At 27.6% G+C, this 17,996-nt stretch overlaps 1 protein-coding gene across 4 annotated transcripts in view; it reads right to left on the bottom strand.

Annotated features, from left to right (window-relative positions):
* Window positions 1-17,996, bottom strand: part of LOC142323995 (lysosomal-associated transmembrane protein 4A) — a 124,449-nt gene that overhangs the window by 29,005 nt on the left and 77,448 nt on the right. The window contains exons 1-2 of one of the 4 annotated variants that reach the window (XM_075364475.1): window positions 15,220-15,374; window positions 7,712-7,860 (exon numbers count right to left, since the gene is read on the bottom strand). In XM_075364475.1, coding sequence (XP_075220590.1) covers window positions 7,712-7,816 — 105 coding nt within the window. In that variant the 5' untranslated portion in view covers window positions 7,817-7,860; window positions 15,220-15,374. Of the gene's footprint in view, window positions 1-7,711; window positions 7,861-11,769; window positions 11,896-15,219; window positions 15,375-17,996 lie in introns of those variants that run through there. The other 3 variants (XM_075364477.1, XM_075364476.1, XM_075364474.1) reach the window with 3 other exon arrangements.

The following is a 17,996-nucleotide window of genomic DNA, read 5'->3' as shown; positions in this document are numbered from 1 at the left end:
TTTTAATCTTGGTTAAACAGATGGTTTAAAATATATAGATCAAATTATAAGAATATTTATTACCATTGACTGAAATAGATTAAAATGTAATTTAAAAAATCCATTTAACATTCTAAAGTAGTTTATCGAAACAAAGATTAAAAAACAAAGAAAAAGTACTTATTGGCAGACACTGGTGAACCATTAAAGGGCGGTGGTTTAATGTGATGGAATCATTAGTAAGTGAATAGATTATTTAGTCTTTTTGACATCAAATTTTTTTAAACAACTTCATGTAATGAAGTGAACAATAATATACAGTAATCTTATTCAGCAACCTTTTCAACCAAGACAAAGAAAGATGGTTCTGGCTGACAGTCAGATTATATAGATGATCATACTGGCAAATTCTACTGCAGTTTAACATTTCAGAGTTAATTTAACGGGGACTTTTTTCATTATTATTATTATTTTTCATTAAATTGAAATTTAATCATTTCAATAAAAAATTTCATCATTACGTAATAAAATTTATTCTAAGTTACATAATATATAATTAGGATCTCGAGGGATATATTTCAATATTATTTCAGACAAAAAATAAAACCTTAAGTAATATTTAAAACCTAAACTTAAAAGTATATTTAAACCTAAAGTATTAACAACTGTTGACCTATTAACTACAAATAAGCATTCTTAAAAACAGAATTTTACAGACTATTACAAAAATTCAAGAATATTTTAACAGGGAGAGGGAAATTGAACAAAGCAAGCGAAGGAAAGCTGATCTGCAAACTGCCTTAATGAAATTTTTTAGATCTGCTCCTACATTCAAGATATGCATAAAGATGAAGAATTTTCACCTACAATGAAAGACCACCAACATAATTGTACATAAAATAAATTATAAAAAAAAACAAAAAAAATCATTGTTTTATGGCATTAATTTTAAACATATAAAATTGTAATTTATATGTTTGTGTATGTAATATATAATAAATATATGCAATTAAAGCATATAAAAACTATACAGAAAAGTTTATATTTTAAAATAATTAGTTGAAGAAATTGAATTCCAGTTTCTTTTAAATCTGTTTAAATCGTAACGGTAACCTTTTCGGGAGCTCCAGGTGGCTTTACTCATCTTAACATAAGTTATACAATTCACGCACAAAAATATTATTCTGCAAAATTTACAAATAAATTGTGATCTTCATCTACAATTTATTCACTATAAGTATACAAGGTCTGTTAAAAAAAATAAACAACTATTTTTTAATCTTTATTATTAATTTTATTGATTAGTGGTTCTTGTTCCCTTCAAAGTACTCCCCTCCCCTACTCACATACTTCTCCCAGTGATGTTTCCACTTGATGAAGCAGTCCTGGATAGCTTCATTTGAAATAATGAAGCTATCATTATTTTTTCACATAACAATAATAATGAAGCTGGATTCTTTCACATAACAGTTGTATAATGCCTGGATAGTACGCACTATACACTGTTGCACCTTGGGGAAAGAATTCAAAATGCACAATTCTATTAAATTTGAAAAAAACAGAGAGCATTATTTTGATATTGGATTGGGACTGACATGCTTTCTTGGGGCATGGATATCCTTTGCCAATCCATTGTGATGATTGAACTTTTGTCTATGTCACAGCCGTAAACCCAGTTTCATCTCCCATTATGATTCTTTGTAAAATGTTTCAGAGTCATCGGCTTGTTCAAGAAGTTGCCGACAAGCATCCACTTGATGTTCTTTCTGTTGTTTGGTCATCAAACGAGGAACAAACTATGCTGCAACTCGATGCATTTTCAATTTTTCAGTCAAAATTTCATGGCATGATCTAACTGAGATGCTAACATCTTCTGAAAATTCTCTGACAAGTCAACTGGCGATTTGCATACACAAGATATTGATTTTCTGAGTGTGTGTGTCATCAGTTGAAGTCGAAGGCCTTCCTAGTCGAAGGTCATCTTCAATTGACTGACGACCACTTTTAAATTGTGAAAACCATTCTTAACATTGTGTACAACCCAGAACTTCATCTCCGTAAGCTTGTTTCAAAAGTTGAAGTTTTTGTGAAAGTTTTCCTCAGTTTCATGCAAACCTTTACATCATATCGTTGCTCCCAAAAATCACACATTACAAATATCGCTACTAACGTGTTAAGACACGTTGCCCTCAAATTACAATAACATGAAAACTAAATGAAATACCAACAATCCAAGAAAATGTGGTAACAAGGTTATACAGAACATAATGCTGCCAACCACACTTCACTAAACATCTCTGTTGGAGCGTAATAAAAAATGCTTAGTTATTATCTGAACAGACCACGTATAGTACTATAAATTGACTTTGTCACTCTTTGTTCATACATTTACAATACAATATAAAACAGGATAATTCAGATCACATTTTAAAAGAAAAACATTTCTCTTTTATTCTGAACAATTTCATATTAAATGAAAAATACTGCTGTGCTATCTATTCTGTTATAGATTACATAAATTCAGATTGCATATTGCACAACTAAGAAATGTCATCCACGGTCCAGAAATGTTTTTCATTACTCTGCACATTTCCCTGGAAGTAGTGTTAACAAGTAGCCTTTAGAGATTAAAAGATTACTTTAAAAATTTCAGGTATATTTTAAATAAAATCACATTATTCAAAATTTATTTGGATTTCAAATCATTAAGTTTTCTCTGTGTAGAAAAACCGTTACATATAAGAATCATTACAAAGAGCAAGAGAAACAGACCACAACAGGTAAATGGAGATCAAATTTTATATCATTCAGATTGAATGCCAAAAATTTAGGTTGCCCAAAACTATTGAGTTTAATCAGTATAAACACTGATAACCATATAACAGGCAAATACTGAGACTGAGTAAAAAAGAGGCTTCCATCAATACTTCAATTTAGAATGAAATTTACATTAAACATTACAATTTACACTCTTTTTTTTTGTTTATTTAATTCTATTTAACGATTTATTTTGAACAAATGAGAGATTTGCCATGCAAACAGTCAATAAATAACTTTTATACAGTTGTTTCTGATGTTTATCTTCAACACACAGATTCCAATGTCAATTAAAATTTATGTAAATATATCTCAGAATATCTAGAAATAAAACAATTTCAATCAAAATTTATGAACGCCATCAATTTCAACCAAAAATCTGTGATAAATACAATTCAATGAAACACTCACTATTAATACACATTAGACACTTATTAAAATTTAATTTATTTTTGTTAGGTAACTAGAAATACTGAATTTTTTTTCTATTAATTTTCAATTTAAATTGATCTTTATAATCTAATAAACACAACAAATAAATAGACATGGATTCAAATAAACAAAATTATACTATTTAAACTCCAGGCTTAACTAACAAACACAAATAAGTAACCAATAAGATGGCCACTCAAATTATATTTTTACATACATTCTTAAATCTAAGGTGCAAATGCTATAAATAAAATATACAAAAAAATTATATAATTTTTTTTAATTAAAAGAAAAACTGGATAATATCAGATGTATTTATTTTATCAAGCATCTACATGTAACATAAAATATCTTTTTACATGAAACCAACATAGATATTATAGCTGTATACTTTACAAACACTAACATTTTTGGAACCCAACGATTAATTATTTGGACAAGTTTTAAAGTATTATTATCAGTAACGTGGGTATAAACACACATACTTCAATTTTAACAGTGATAAAAATATATGACAAGTTGTTTAAAACACGAAATTACTTCTAAGTGTCATTTTTAATATCACCATTAATTATATCAACGATACAATAAAATCTAACAGCATATATTAATGGAACTAAAAATATGTCTGCTATTGGAAGGGATCCATACTTAAGAGGGAATCTGAGAATATTACCTTATTAAAATTCTAGATAATGTAGATATTGATCCATATCACCATTATCATCACTAATTCTTTATTAACCTAATTTATAAAACCTAATTTTTTTTTATTCCAGTAACTCCCTTATGACTATGAAACACTGGATGGATCACTTCAGTACACAAAGTAATCCTTTGTGGATTTTCCTTATCATAACCTTATCTGCATACGGTTCCTTAAAATGTAATTGTTTTGTTATGAGGTGTCAAGTATAGAATTTAAAGCATCTCACTTTCTTAAGTACACAGATATACAATATTAACAAAACATATTCTTTTATGTACAATAACTCATACTAGAAATTAACATACTGCATTGACAAATGTCAATATCACATTAACGCTGGATTGTATTTTCTTTGTCTAAGAACCAGAATTTGGTTCAACAATGCAAATTATAGTTTGTAATATATAGGACAATTGCATCATATTTGCCAGGCTGATTGTTTATTTTTACTAGATTTTACCTCAAAATATTCTCTTAGTAAGTATTGCCAGATGTTTAAGCTTGAACATTTCAGACATTACTTCATAGAGGTAAGGTTGGGTTTTCTTTATATTTAAATTATATCCTACAATGAAAACCTAACTACCAAATGGAAGGCACCTTGCCAGAGTTGAAAAGCAAGAGTCCCAAGTCACCATAGCAAAGTATTCATTAAAAATTTAATTTTCACTGGAAGTGCATAAATAATGTAATTTGTCATTTGAATTTTTAAAAAGTACACAGAACTCTAAAAAAGTTAGAACCAACTTCACTGAAAACAAACAAGCTATTTTTTTAATTTTCAATATCTTTTAACAGTTTAATCTTAAAGATAAGTTTCACAACTTTGGTCATGGTGGTAATTGATTTTTCAACCGCCTAAGTGTGGGGACACATGTGTCAGGTTATTTGGTATAACTTACAGTTTTTCAGATTTAAATAGATTTTGACATGTTACCAATCAATGTCAATAATGATCTACATAATGACAGACATTTCACTTCAGATAAAGCCAATTTTGAAAATGTATCCAGTCTTTAATGGATTTTAAGTAAAATACTAAAAATTTATTTTAAATTTGATTTTTTAAAAAAATTATTTTTATTGAAGAAAATCTACAAAATAATTAAACCACAAAACAACAATGTGGTTTTCATAGAAACCAGGATGTTTAGACAAAAAACTAAAGTATTTAAAACAACACAAAATATTTATTTTAGTAAAATTAAAGGTGAGAACCAAAATTTTTAACACTGGTCTCATAAGTGAGAGAATGTCTTTTTAACTAACAAATCTTGTTAATACTTCTTTGTGTATGGCAGAGCTTGTGCAGTGATTTACTGGAAACCAAACGTGTCTTGATAGATTGGTTTAAATGCAAACTGGAACCATTCAGTTATGGAAAAAATATTGAATAATCTAATATTAAGATAGCCATATTTTCAAAACTGCAATTTTTATGCATGTTCAAGCTAGTCCGGCAACTCCCATCATAGTCAAAATGTCTGGCAATGCTTACTGGTACCAAAGAGGTAAATTTAAATAAAAATAAAGAATCAGACTTGTGATTATGATTAATTGGAAAATTAATTTTACAAATTATAATGGATCGGTGAATAATGTTCTAATTGATGGATTTCATGAACCCTTAGAAAAGACTAAGAAAATCCTTTAATTTATAATGAGTATAGGTTTTTATATGAAATCCGCAGTAATGGGTTGACATATCGTTGAATAAACAAACATCAATTCTGTAACATCCACATGATCCTTGCAGTAACCCATACCAATCTTTTTTCTACAGATGAATAGAAAATACCTTCATATAAAAAAAAAACTTCATATAAAAACGCGCAAACAAAAACCATCAGTTTACTACATTACTATAATTTTATAATATGCATAAAAATTAACAAACAGATTACTTTTCAATATTACTGAACAATTCATTGTTCAGAGTCACTGTTTGAGCATTTTATTAAGAAACCAATTTCAAATGGCTGGAAATTTTAAAACAGTCACTGTTCAAAGTTATCCATAGAAAACACAAATATCCTCTTAACAGGTTTTATCAGATTCAATCAGTTTATACTAAAATATTTATTTAAAAAAGTAATTTTTCCACACTATTCATAAGCAAATTTTTTTTATATGAAATAAGAATTACATGAAATATACTAGTTACTTATGTAAATTCATGATGGCAGCAGTCTATAATGTAGATCAGTATTTTCAACCATATTAGACATATAATTCAAATTTGACAGCTGAGTAAATAGAACGTATTTTATTGTAAGTGACAATTTATTTTTTTTGAAAATGATAGAACTGTAAAATGGAATAAAATGCAGTTGTCTACAAGGAGTTTTTAAGTGTAACTGCATCAAGACATCTATGAGGGATGACATCTCAAGGGATTGGAGATGATAACACATCAACAACCAATGAATATCAACAAATTAAAGGACACTGTGATGAATAATTGTCAAATCAATATTAGAGAAGTTCATTAAGAGGTAGGAATTTCTTATAACTCTTTTGAAACAATTTTGACTGACATTTTGGGTATAAAATGAGTAGTAAAATTTGTTTCAAAACTGTTGAATTTCATTAAAACCTAACCAATTTAGTCGACATCCCTGGTGAAATAGAATTGCTTAATAATGTTATAACGGACGATGAAACATGGGTGAGTTATTTTGATATTGAAAGTCCAATCATTCCATAATGGAAACATTCTGAAGAACTGAAACTGAATAGTATATAACATTCAATCAAATGTTAAGTTTCTCCTTATTGTTTTTATGGTTCGTCCATTATGAATTCTTACCAAAAGTTTATACGGTCAACCAACAGTACTGCTTAGCAGTTTTGGATAGTTTTGTTGGGCAATCCAAACAGAACAACCAAAAATGTGGGTTGACAATTTTGGATTTTGCACCTAACAATCCAGCTCATGCTTAACTTAACTATACTATTAATATACTTAACTATTAATGATGATTATTTGGTCAAAAATAACACCAGACCTAATGCCAAAGCATCATCAGTATTCTTCAGATATTGCACCCATTGGCATTTTTCTTGTTCCCACTATACATTAAAAAGGCAACAATTTGCAATGATAAATGAAAAAAATAAAAAAATTGCTAAATAAACTTAGGCAAACAAAATGGGAATCTTGACTTCGTGTACTGACAAATCGTACGTATATCAAAATAACCTACGCTCGCTTCACTCGCTAACCTCTTATAATTAACATTAAATATGCATAATATATACAACTTATAATAATATAACCTTAATGTTATAGCACCGACATCCAATTCAATGTTAATCCACCGAAATCCGATTGACTACTTTGTTTTTAAATAAAGCTGCAGCTGTGGTGGTGTTAATACGTAAGAGGTTAGCGAGCGAAGGTTATATTTAGTACACAAAGTCAACATAACCTAAACAGCAGCTGTAGCTGCGGTGGCGTTAATACGTAAGTACCCAAAATGTATTTCACAAAATACAAGGAATAGAATACAAATTCCAAGGAATGGAAGAAATGTGTTGCATCCCTTATGGACTACTTTGAAGGGGACAATAGAATGTAGAAGAATATGTAGATTCTACATGAAAAAAAAATTAAAATTCTTGTTATTTTTTTATTAATCTTGTAAATTAAATGCTGAAAAAATCCATCTCAATCACTGAAAAACATAATAGTAAAAACATTAAAAGTATTCAATTTATGAGAATTAATTTATATTAAATTATAAATAATGCAAAAGTGCCATAATAACTTACAAGGTGCCATGTTCCAAGGAAGATAGTTCCAGTCCTAACATGGCAACAAAAACAACATTTCCAATCTTCTCTTCGTTCCCCTAACTTTAAACTCAAACTATGCATTATTTTGTTATTGCTAACACTAACACAATATAAGTTGAGTCGTCCTGCAACACAAACATTTTTTTTTAAATTAATAATTAAGTTAACAATAAATAAATTAGTAAAATGCAATATTTATTTTCTATTATCACATACTTCATGTCTCAAGTAAATACCATTAAATAATCAGCTGCACTAGATTCTGATCTCTTAATGTTTTATCTAACTTTGTTCTCACATTGCACTATTCTGCTTCATAATTCTGAATAAAGCATATTTTTTGATGCATTATTTATTATACACTCAAAATATTTTAATGATATCAAACTTTATCAAAAAAGTTCAGTTAATGTTAATAAAGATTAAAAGATATACAAGGATCATTCAGAAAGTCAGCCCGATCAAGAAAACACAAAATTTTTCAGAAATTGCTTATTTTTCAACGTAGTCTCCTTACAATTCGAACATTTTGAATGACTTTCTAACTTTTTAATACCCTCAGTATAACGCAATTTGTCCAACTATGCAAAATAAGTGGTTGCTTCAGCTTTGACATCATTTGAAGTTAATCTTCATCCACTAAGCCATTTCTTCAGGTATTGGAAGAGGAAGTAATCGCTGGGAACCAAATACAGCAGATGTGGAAGTCACTTCAAAGCATAGTCTGGAGTTTTGCAGTAACTAAAATATCGAAGGTGTGTGTGTAGGTACCCATGATATAAAATTTTATGTAATTTTAAGAATGTGTACACGTAATTTAATAGGGATTATTGCATATGTGTATAAGTAACAGATTTGATGAAACATCTGATTATTTAATATTAATTGAGAATTATAATTTATAATCGTATTATTTTTGGATTTTCTAGTTTAATTTTATTCTGGAATTTGTTTAATTTTATCTACATTACAGTTAACTACAGTATGATGGAAAATAGATCCTCACAAAAAACATATACACTCAGGCATACATGCCCAATCTTTAATAAATTGCAAAAAATTATTTTCTTTTACTTCATTATTCTTTTGACATTGTCAGACAATATTCTCCCAACATTGGAGTTCATCATTTTGTTTATTTGTTTTTTGTTGCCAATCATTTAATCACTCTTTGGTTTGATATAATTCTTCTCATTTTCATTTGTGTACATGCTCTCTGGTTTTCAAATTTTCTCTCTCTTTATATTCATCATCCTTTCTTAATAGTTTTATTATTTTCTTGGTCTTAACAGTTTCTTCCTCTTTATATTTATAATCTTCTCTTAATTTTTTTATTTTTTCTTTAGTTTTAACAATTCTCTTCATATTCATCTTGTTGTCACTTTTTTGATAATACTTCATGTTATCTTTCTTTTTCCTGTATGATTGTTTCTTTTTCATTTTTGATTTTGCACCAACTTATACTCACGAAGATATGAATAATACTGATCTAATAATACGAGTAGTAAATGGACTTTTACTCCATTCTAATATTACTTAGATTATAGAATTAATTATTAATTGTATAAATATTTGATGCTAATAAAAACTAATATTTCAGCAATTTTATAACTGTACACTTTATTAAAGATTAGAATCATATAATCTCACTTTTAAATGAAATAAGTTTAATGAAATGCAGAAAAAAATGTGTATATGTAATTTAATAGGTGACAAGGAAGTCATGTGGTATCCACATCACCTTTTTTATGATAAAAATCTATTATTAACTACCACAATAAAGTTAAAAACTGCTACAGATACTGCAACTGTTATAAAAACATTTACATTAAAAGTTTAAAAAACACACAATACTTATTTAATTTAAATAATAAATTATTATAATATAAATCTGGGTTCATAATTTATTACAAATGATGTAAATTCACTAGTAAAGTACTACTTATTTAAAATTCCGGATTATCTTTCAGTTAAGTAATTATTTTATTTATTACATTTTTATCTTCCCACAGTTTTTATATTTAAGTTCAACAATACCTGAAGTTTTGTATAATATGATAGAAAACAAGTAAAAATTATGATTATGCACTCACTCACTTTCTTTAGTAATATTAGAAGATTATTTATGTAATGCATATAGTAATAGGTAGTTTGAAATGGACTGGTATAAACCGTCCATCACAAAGGTCTCCTGGTCTCATAACATCTTCATGGTCACATGAAAATGTTGGGTTGTCTAAATGTTTTGGCACACAACAAGAACTAAGAAAATTTGTTTCACAGAAGCTGAAGCAACTGAAAGAATAGTCCTGACCCAATAAGATCTGATCTAAAAGCACAGATTCATTGTGCTGAATATTGTTTTCAATAAAATGACAATCACATTGATAGTTGATGATAAAAGTTATTACTAACATTACTTTCATCTTGGTGGTAGCATCTTAATTTCAGTAATAAATCATTTTTCAGCTACAATGTAATTTTTTTATTTTTTCATATTCAATTTATTCTGTTTTAAGTATTTAAAAAACAATAGCTAAACGTTTTAACCTTATGAAGAAGATTTTTGTTTTGTTTAAAATGGTAATGTTTATTTATTTTGTTTTGAATTAAAGCACTATTGTTTTCAGTTGACTTTACATCAATTTTCTTAGAATTAAATTCTCAATAATTTTTTTTGTAATTTCTAATTGTTTATTAACAATATACAGTATTCTGTTAGCAAAAGAAACAGTAAATTGGATTTTTAGTTTACAGCAAGCCTAAAAAAAAAAATTTTCAATTCCAAATTTTTTTGCACTTGTAATAATTTTCTTGCTAACTACAAGAAATACAGTACTCCGACCTGTTTTATAGAATTTTTTTGGCTATAAATATATAAAACAGTCAAATTTCCTGCTTAATTTCTGGCTTCATTTTACTCTACACACTGTGAAATATTTTTTTATAGTGTAACTTAAAAACAAAGCGTTTCTGAATATATGTTAATAGCTGCTTTTTGTTTATATTAGTTTCAAATCTGCTCCCAACTTTGACATGCTATTTTGAATCACCTGTTCATGAGAGTTCATGAGAGTTTAGATATTTTTCTACAGTATTAAAATAATTATTACAAATATTTCTAAATATGTGTATAAATATATTACTGTTTTTTTTTCTTACTCATATACCTACCACAAACCCTTTCCAAATAAATAGTTACACAAACTGATTCTAATACAAGTTATACAATAATTTTAAGTAAAATTAATAATTTTTAATTAAATAACTCATTAACAACCTGAGCATTACAACAGCAAGAAACCTAAATTAAAATATAGGTAATGATGTAACTTTTCAAGAAAAATGAAATTTTACTACAAAACTATAGGTAAAATCATCATCATTACAAAGGAAGACTCAACAGTAACGGAATTATAATAAATGATTCAATATTCATTATTTATCCCAACTGACAATTCTGAATTTTAAAATTATCTGACAAAGATGATTAAATTAAAAGGTGAAAACAACTTGGCTGGGCCACTGTAAACACCAATAATTATCATCAAGTGATATAAGGAGCAAAAGATTTTTTTTTTAAATCATTATATTTAATTTTTGTTTTCAGAATAGTTAATCAAATATTTTTATTGTTAAATAAAAAATTATTTTGAAAATACCTTACAATTAAAATTGTTTATACAAAAACATACTAAAAATGAAACCAACAAAATATGCTTACAATAAGCAACTGTACAGAGGTGAATAGTAAAGCTACAGTACAGCTGTAATACAAGTTAAAAATACATTTTCAATTAAAATATATTTCTTAGGTTAAAGTAATTTTCATTTCTAAATATTAAAAATTTCAGCAATAACAAAATTCAAAGTACTCATTGTGTCTTAAGGAGAAAAAATGATCAAAACTTTAAAAAAATGCATAAATTTTTAAAATATACTATAATATTTCTGATGCTATAGCCAGGTAAAACTTCTTGCTATATGAAACAGTATGATAATTGTAAAATGTTTGATATGAATGAAATACCAACCTAATAAAGAATTATTATTAATCAAGCTACTTCAATTATTCACTATTTCTCTAGACATTAGTTTTTATCACAAAATAAAGAGGAAACGCTGAATTCATATAGACTGATTTATTACTGTTATAATAAAACAAATTACCCAGCATGCTCTAGTAATCAGTCCTTATCAGGAAGGAAACTCCTCCCTTCCTACTTTCAAACTGGAAAAAAGCTTTAAATGAGTTTTAAATATTTCCTGATAAAATTTTAGAAAACATTTTATTAATAAAAAGATTTACAATTTTGAATTATGAAAAATTGAAAGAAAAAAAGCAACATCATTTAAATGTAGGAATTTGGAAATTCTGAGAAAACACAGGAATTAAGAATCTTAGAAAACAGGGATTTTTTTTTATTATGGCCAACTATGGACCACATTTAAAAAAGAAAGCATGTATTTATGATTTTCAATTAAATATATATATATATATACACCGGTGACTTAATTAATGACCACATTTACACTGAAAGTTTTGAGGTAATAATTTGTTTTTTTTTTCTTTAGGTGAAGATAAAGACAAACATTTGCAAAATTTAGTGGTGTAACATTGAAAGGTGGAGAACACAATAGCAAGCAGCAATAGTGGAATATTATTTTGCTAGAAATTACTCAGTTATCACTGCTCAAAGGTTTTGCGCTAGGTTTGGTGGGCATGCATGTCCTTCTTGAAAATCAATTCTGCAATATGTTGAATCCTATAGAAACAGAGGCAGTGTAATTGATGCTAAGTACACAGGTGGAAGGTGTAGATCTGTACGCAATGAAGAAACCATAATAAGAGTGAGAGCTGCAATCACAAGCAGCCCAAAGAAATCTGCAAGAAGGTTGTCAAAAGAAATTGGTGTCAATAGAGAAACAGTGCGCAACATCCTTAGAAAACATCTGAACTTGTTTCCTTATAAACTTCAGGTATCCCACAAGTTGAAACTAGCTGATTTTCAGAATCGTTTGGTGCAATGCAATACTATGATTGGATTTAACATCCTCTAAGTTGTTTCATTTGACATAGACTTTAAATAAACCCATAAAAAACATCTGGAACAGTTAAGTCTGGGGAATGGTGAGGCCATTCAATGTTACCAAACTTTGAAATCACACGATTGGGAAATGTCTGTTGCAATAATTGCCTTGTTTTAAGACTTGTGTGGCTTGTTGTACCATCTTGCTGAAAGATATGTTTCCAAAATTGGAGTTCCGACACTGTAACTCAGGAATAAAAAATTCTCTAAGCATTTGTCTCTAACGATCACCATTAATGTATCTTTTATATCCAGATATTTATCTTGGAAGTGTGCTTCATCAGTCATTATGAGCCTCTCTCCAAAATTCTAATTGGCTTAGTAAAATTCAATCTAATGTTGCATAGCAGCAAACAACTTTGAAAATCAGTTGGTTTCAACTTGTGGGATATCTGAAGTTTATAAGGAAACAAGTTCAGATCTTTTCTCATGTAGTCTCTATTGATATTTTCATAGTCTCTATTCACTGGATTGATAGTCCAAGGAGTTGAAAACATAAAGCAACATTTAAAAATAAAAACTTCTTTTGTGATGCGTTCTCATATTACACAAGCAGATAAAGATATGAGTTACTAGTCTGCTGGTCTGTTAATGATAATTTTATTTTTTTTTTTTACATTTTATAAATAACTCAAATTAATTAAATTTTTAATTTTAATTTTCCTTAACTATAGTTACTCTCCAATAGACAGATCTAAAAATGTTAAAAACTCCTACAAGATATCTCTTATACTTAAGAAACTGCAGAGTGTAAAATAATTAACTGTAAATTTTCATTTTACAATTATTGTAATACTGTTTATGTCAATACAAAGATTTAAAAAATGTAGCACCTAAAAGTTATTACAAGTGATAGGCATGTTAAAAATTAACAAACTGTACTGGTGACAAATACCCCAATTCCTTTTATTCATTTGCTAACTGCCCCACGCTGTTATAAAAAATCACAACCATGAAAGCAATATTAATAAATAATATTTCCATATTTCATAAATGAAACTTTGTCTTTTTACATCAGAAATGTTACCTTAAAATCATTTTCATTGCATTCAAATTCTCTCTTTGTTTCTTCAAAATATTGTTTATGTATTCAATAAAGAAAAACAATGAGGTTAAAAATTCAAATAATATAAAAATAGAAACTGGGATATTAAAGGTAACATCTGATTAGTTAACTTTCTTTGATGTGGACCAATCACAGTCCCAAGTCCATATTATCAAGTTTTTACTCCAAACACTTCAACAAATCTTCTTCAATTGTAAAAATTATGACTATGCAAATGTGAAAAAAATTTATCATAATAGAATCTAGCTGGCTGTCAATCTTCTACATCATAAATATTACAATTATGAACATATGGATGACCAAATATCAATACACGCATAAAGTATTTTTACTGCTGTATCAGAGACCCAACTTAACTACTTGGATATGTTGTTAAAAGAATTCAGTTACGGCAAAAATTTGTAGGCTTTTGTAATTTATGTCCTCGTGTAGCTTATACTAATTTTCTAAAACATCAAATACCTGAAACAATCACATAAATGAGGGGGAGTATTAATAGTAAAATAAAACCTTACATACCTAAGCAATTCAGGCAATTAATTATTTCTATACCAATGTGGAAATTTGTAATATAAAACGAAAACTGTTACTGAACTTAACAATATATTTTAAGGCCTCCTCCAAATTAGAACAACATGAATTTCAAAATACTTCAAAAACAATTAATACTAAATTGTTTACTGTAATATTTAACTACCAAATATCACTATGAATAATACCTAACCTAAATTGAATTCAATAACCTTATATCCTAAATAATAGTGTACTACCAACATTTTTGTGGTTTCGCTAACTAATTTTTCTACAATAGGCTAAAACATTAAAGCAAACTTTTAAGAGAATAAAACCTTCGATGACTTAAAAAAAGTCCATTACTATTATAAACATACAAGTTTATTAACAACACATCAATATAAATTAATGAAACGATGAATCAGACTATTTATAAAAGAAAAAAGTAATCTTTTGATAAGGCAAGAAAGAAATAATTAAAAAAATTATGATACGAAAACGTAATCTGGTTAATTGGATTTTATTGTGTCCGTTGTAACATATTACGACACAAATATTATTCTGTTAGATTTCATTAAATTTATAAAGTACAATCCATCAAAATAATTACTGAAAGTAGTTCAGCATCAAGGTCAATAAAGATTTAAATTAATATTTTTCATCAATATTGCCAAGATTAAGAAGATGTCATAAACCAAATGCGAATATTTTTAGATGTATCTGCATCTCAAAAAATTAACAAAATAATTACACAACAATATATTATTAGTTTAAATATATATACAAAATCTATAACAAAATAATAAAACAAATACCCAAAATAATAACAACCAATAATCTTCAAATAGTCAACACCACCAACACCGTAATCTCTTTTGTTATGACAAGATACCACTACAAAAGTCAAAAGTGATACTTTTTCAAATATGAAAAATGTGAATCTTAATATATCTGTAATGGAAAAAGAAAATTCATCTCATTAACTGTTTTAACGGAAAAAAATTTGTGCCAACATAGGTATCGGTAGAATGTATTACCGTAAATATATAAGAATAATTAATCAAATTTGCATCCTTTAACTTAGACGAAACCTGGTGAAAATCACTTTAACTAAATTTAAAATAGCTAACTATAAAAGCATAAACGTAGTACACCTATACTGCAAAATACTGTTCATTACAATAAAACATTACATATTTTACTTACAATGGGGTTAAATTACATGCATTATTCACAGCTTAACAACTTACATTCAACATTAATTACATACATAATATCTTACGTAATAATTAAACGAGGAAAAAATATTAAAAATTATTTCCTTATCTAAGGAATTTACCAATTGGAAAAAATACTATTATAATAGAAGATAACTGAATTTTTTTTCTTAATTTTATGTCAAAAATATATTAGCTAATGCGATAGTAAGAATAAGCAACATTAAGATTTATTTGATGCAAAACTCATCTTCTATATTTTTATACAATATAGTATAATTATTAAATAAATTAATTACTCTTGCGTTATATTATGATAAGTTCTTGTATTGACATAATAATTATTAGAACTTAATAGTATAACACCTAACTACGCAAAGCAACATGGCTAAAGGTTGAAATATTGTTCATGAAATGTAATATGCTTTAACTAAGAAAAAAAAAAGAAGATTTTAATTAATACACACAAAAAATGTTAATCTTTCATGTTCTTTACTTGTACATTCTTATTACACAATTTTATTTATTTAAAATCATAATAAGGAAAATAAAACAATATTTAATAAATATACATTTTTAAAACTTATTTCATAATATTTTCATTTGCTTTAGCTATCGTTTTCAGTGACCATTATAGGTGTTCTAATGATAGTATGAGATGATGTTATTGCTGGTAATTTTTTTCTAATTAGAAAAATTTAATTTATAATTTACAGGAAGCACTATGTTCTTTGAATAATAGTTTTAAAGGCCGCAGTGTATCCTGATTTTTTTTTAATTTTCATGCTATTTTCCCCAAGCTCTTCATTGAAATACAGTCAGTGTCTGCAAGAATGATTTAAGGCTGGTTATTTTTTAAAAATTATAGTTTTAAAAATCTCCAAATACATTTTTAAAAAAGTGGGAATATGACCTTAATGTTATGCAGAGATTTATATTGTTGTATGTACTGTTATATGGAAGTGAACCATGGAAAAAGAGGAAGAGGGACAGAACTGAGGTTTTTGAAATGTGGACATGGTGAAAGATGGAGAAATTAAGATATATAGATAAAGTGAGAAAGTAATGAAGAGGATTAAAAAAGAAATAGCACTTTTGCAGGAAGTACTCAAAAGAAAAGTAAATTGTTAGGACATGTGGTTAGAGGAAGCAGAATCTTGACAAATGCATTGGAAAGGTCAGTAGAAGGAGCTGAAGGTTGGAAAATACAAGAGGATGAAGGAGAAGGCTTGGGACAGGATTGGATGAGATAGCAGTGGCAAAAGGGACTTGTCAACTGGCAGAATACCAGATGACCTTCTCTAATTACATAAATTAAGTGGTTGCAAACGGTCGTGTCTACACTTGAAATTAAAATTGATATATTTTGTGTACAAGCCATGTAACTCTTATCAGTACTTCAAGAAACAACTGAACTGTTAATTTTAAGTAATCAAATGAAAATTTCATTTTTGTCTGTTGTTTAAGAACTGTTAGACTTCACTAAATAATCTTATTGTAGAATTCATTTAGCAAAATTCATTATGTAGTGCTAAAGGGAAGGTGACATCTAAGAAAATATTTCCAATTTAAAAAAAAGAATAATTGCCAATCTCTGTGGTATAGTAGTACCACCTCAGCCTTTCATCAGGAAGTCCCAGTTTCAAATTCTATTCAGGCATGGCATTTTTCATACACTACAAATTTCCATTTCATATTCCCATGTACAGCTAAGCAGTTACAGCAAGGTGCTTGTGAAGGGAAGATGTACAGTTGTTAAGTAGAGGGGAAGTGTCTTGCTAGAATGGCTCTGCTATACAAGCTTCTTTATAAGCTTCTGTGGTGAATTAATTTATCAGTCAAAAGAAAAAAACAAAATATTATATTAGCACTTCTACACTGATATACTCCTGTATCGATAAACTACATGTCAACTTATGAGTATATTACTGCAGAAAATGATCATAACATAATACTCACCTAACTGAATCATCATAACTAAAACAGGCACAACAAGCACACCTTCAACAGATCACAAATTACACACTCATTCACAATGATACTACCCAAATTATACTCGCTAATTCTTAAAAAATAACAATATCCACATCTATCAAACCAGACAACCAAACCCATATTCACACAACTCAACAGAATACTTTAAGCTTACAAGAAAGGCTCTTATGTTTCCACTACAGATTTTTAATAAAACTTAAAAAAATCTTTCCACCAATTTATTTAAAATAAAATTACACAATTTTCTGTAACAAACATTATTACTACTCTGTGAATTATGATTTATTTTATAATTATTTTTGTTATTTAGTATTTTCATGTATTAACCTTAATATTATTATTTCATACATACATATGTATATATAAAAAATAATTAATAT

Source organism: Lycorma delicatula, chromosome 4 (genome assembly GCF_047948215.1).
Source record: "Lycorma delicatula isolate Av1 chromosome 4, ASM4794821v1, whole genome shotgun sequence".
Taxonomy (NCBI): Eukaryota; Metazoa; Arthropoda; class Insecta; order Hemiptera; family Fulgoridae; genus Lycorma; species Lycorma delicatula.
This window is presented reverse-complemented; position numbering and strand designations above follow the sequence as displayed.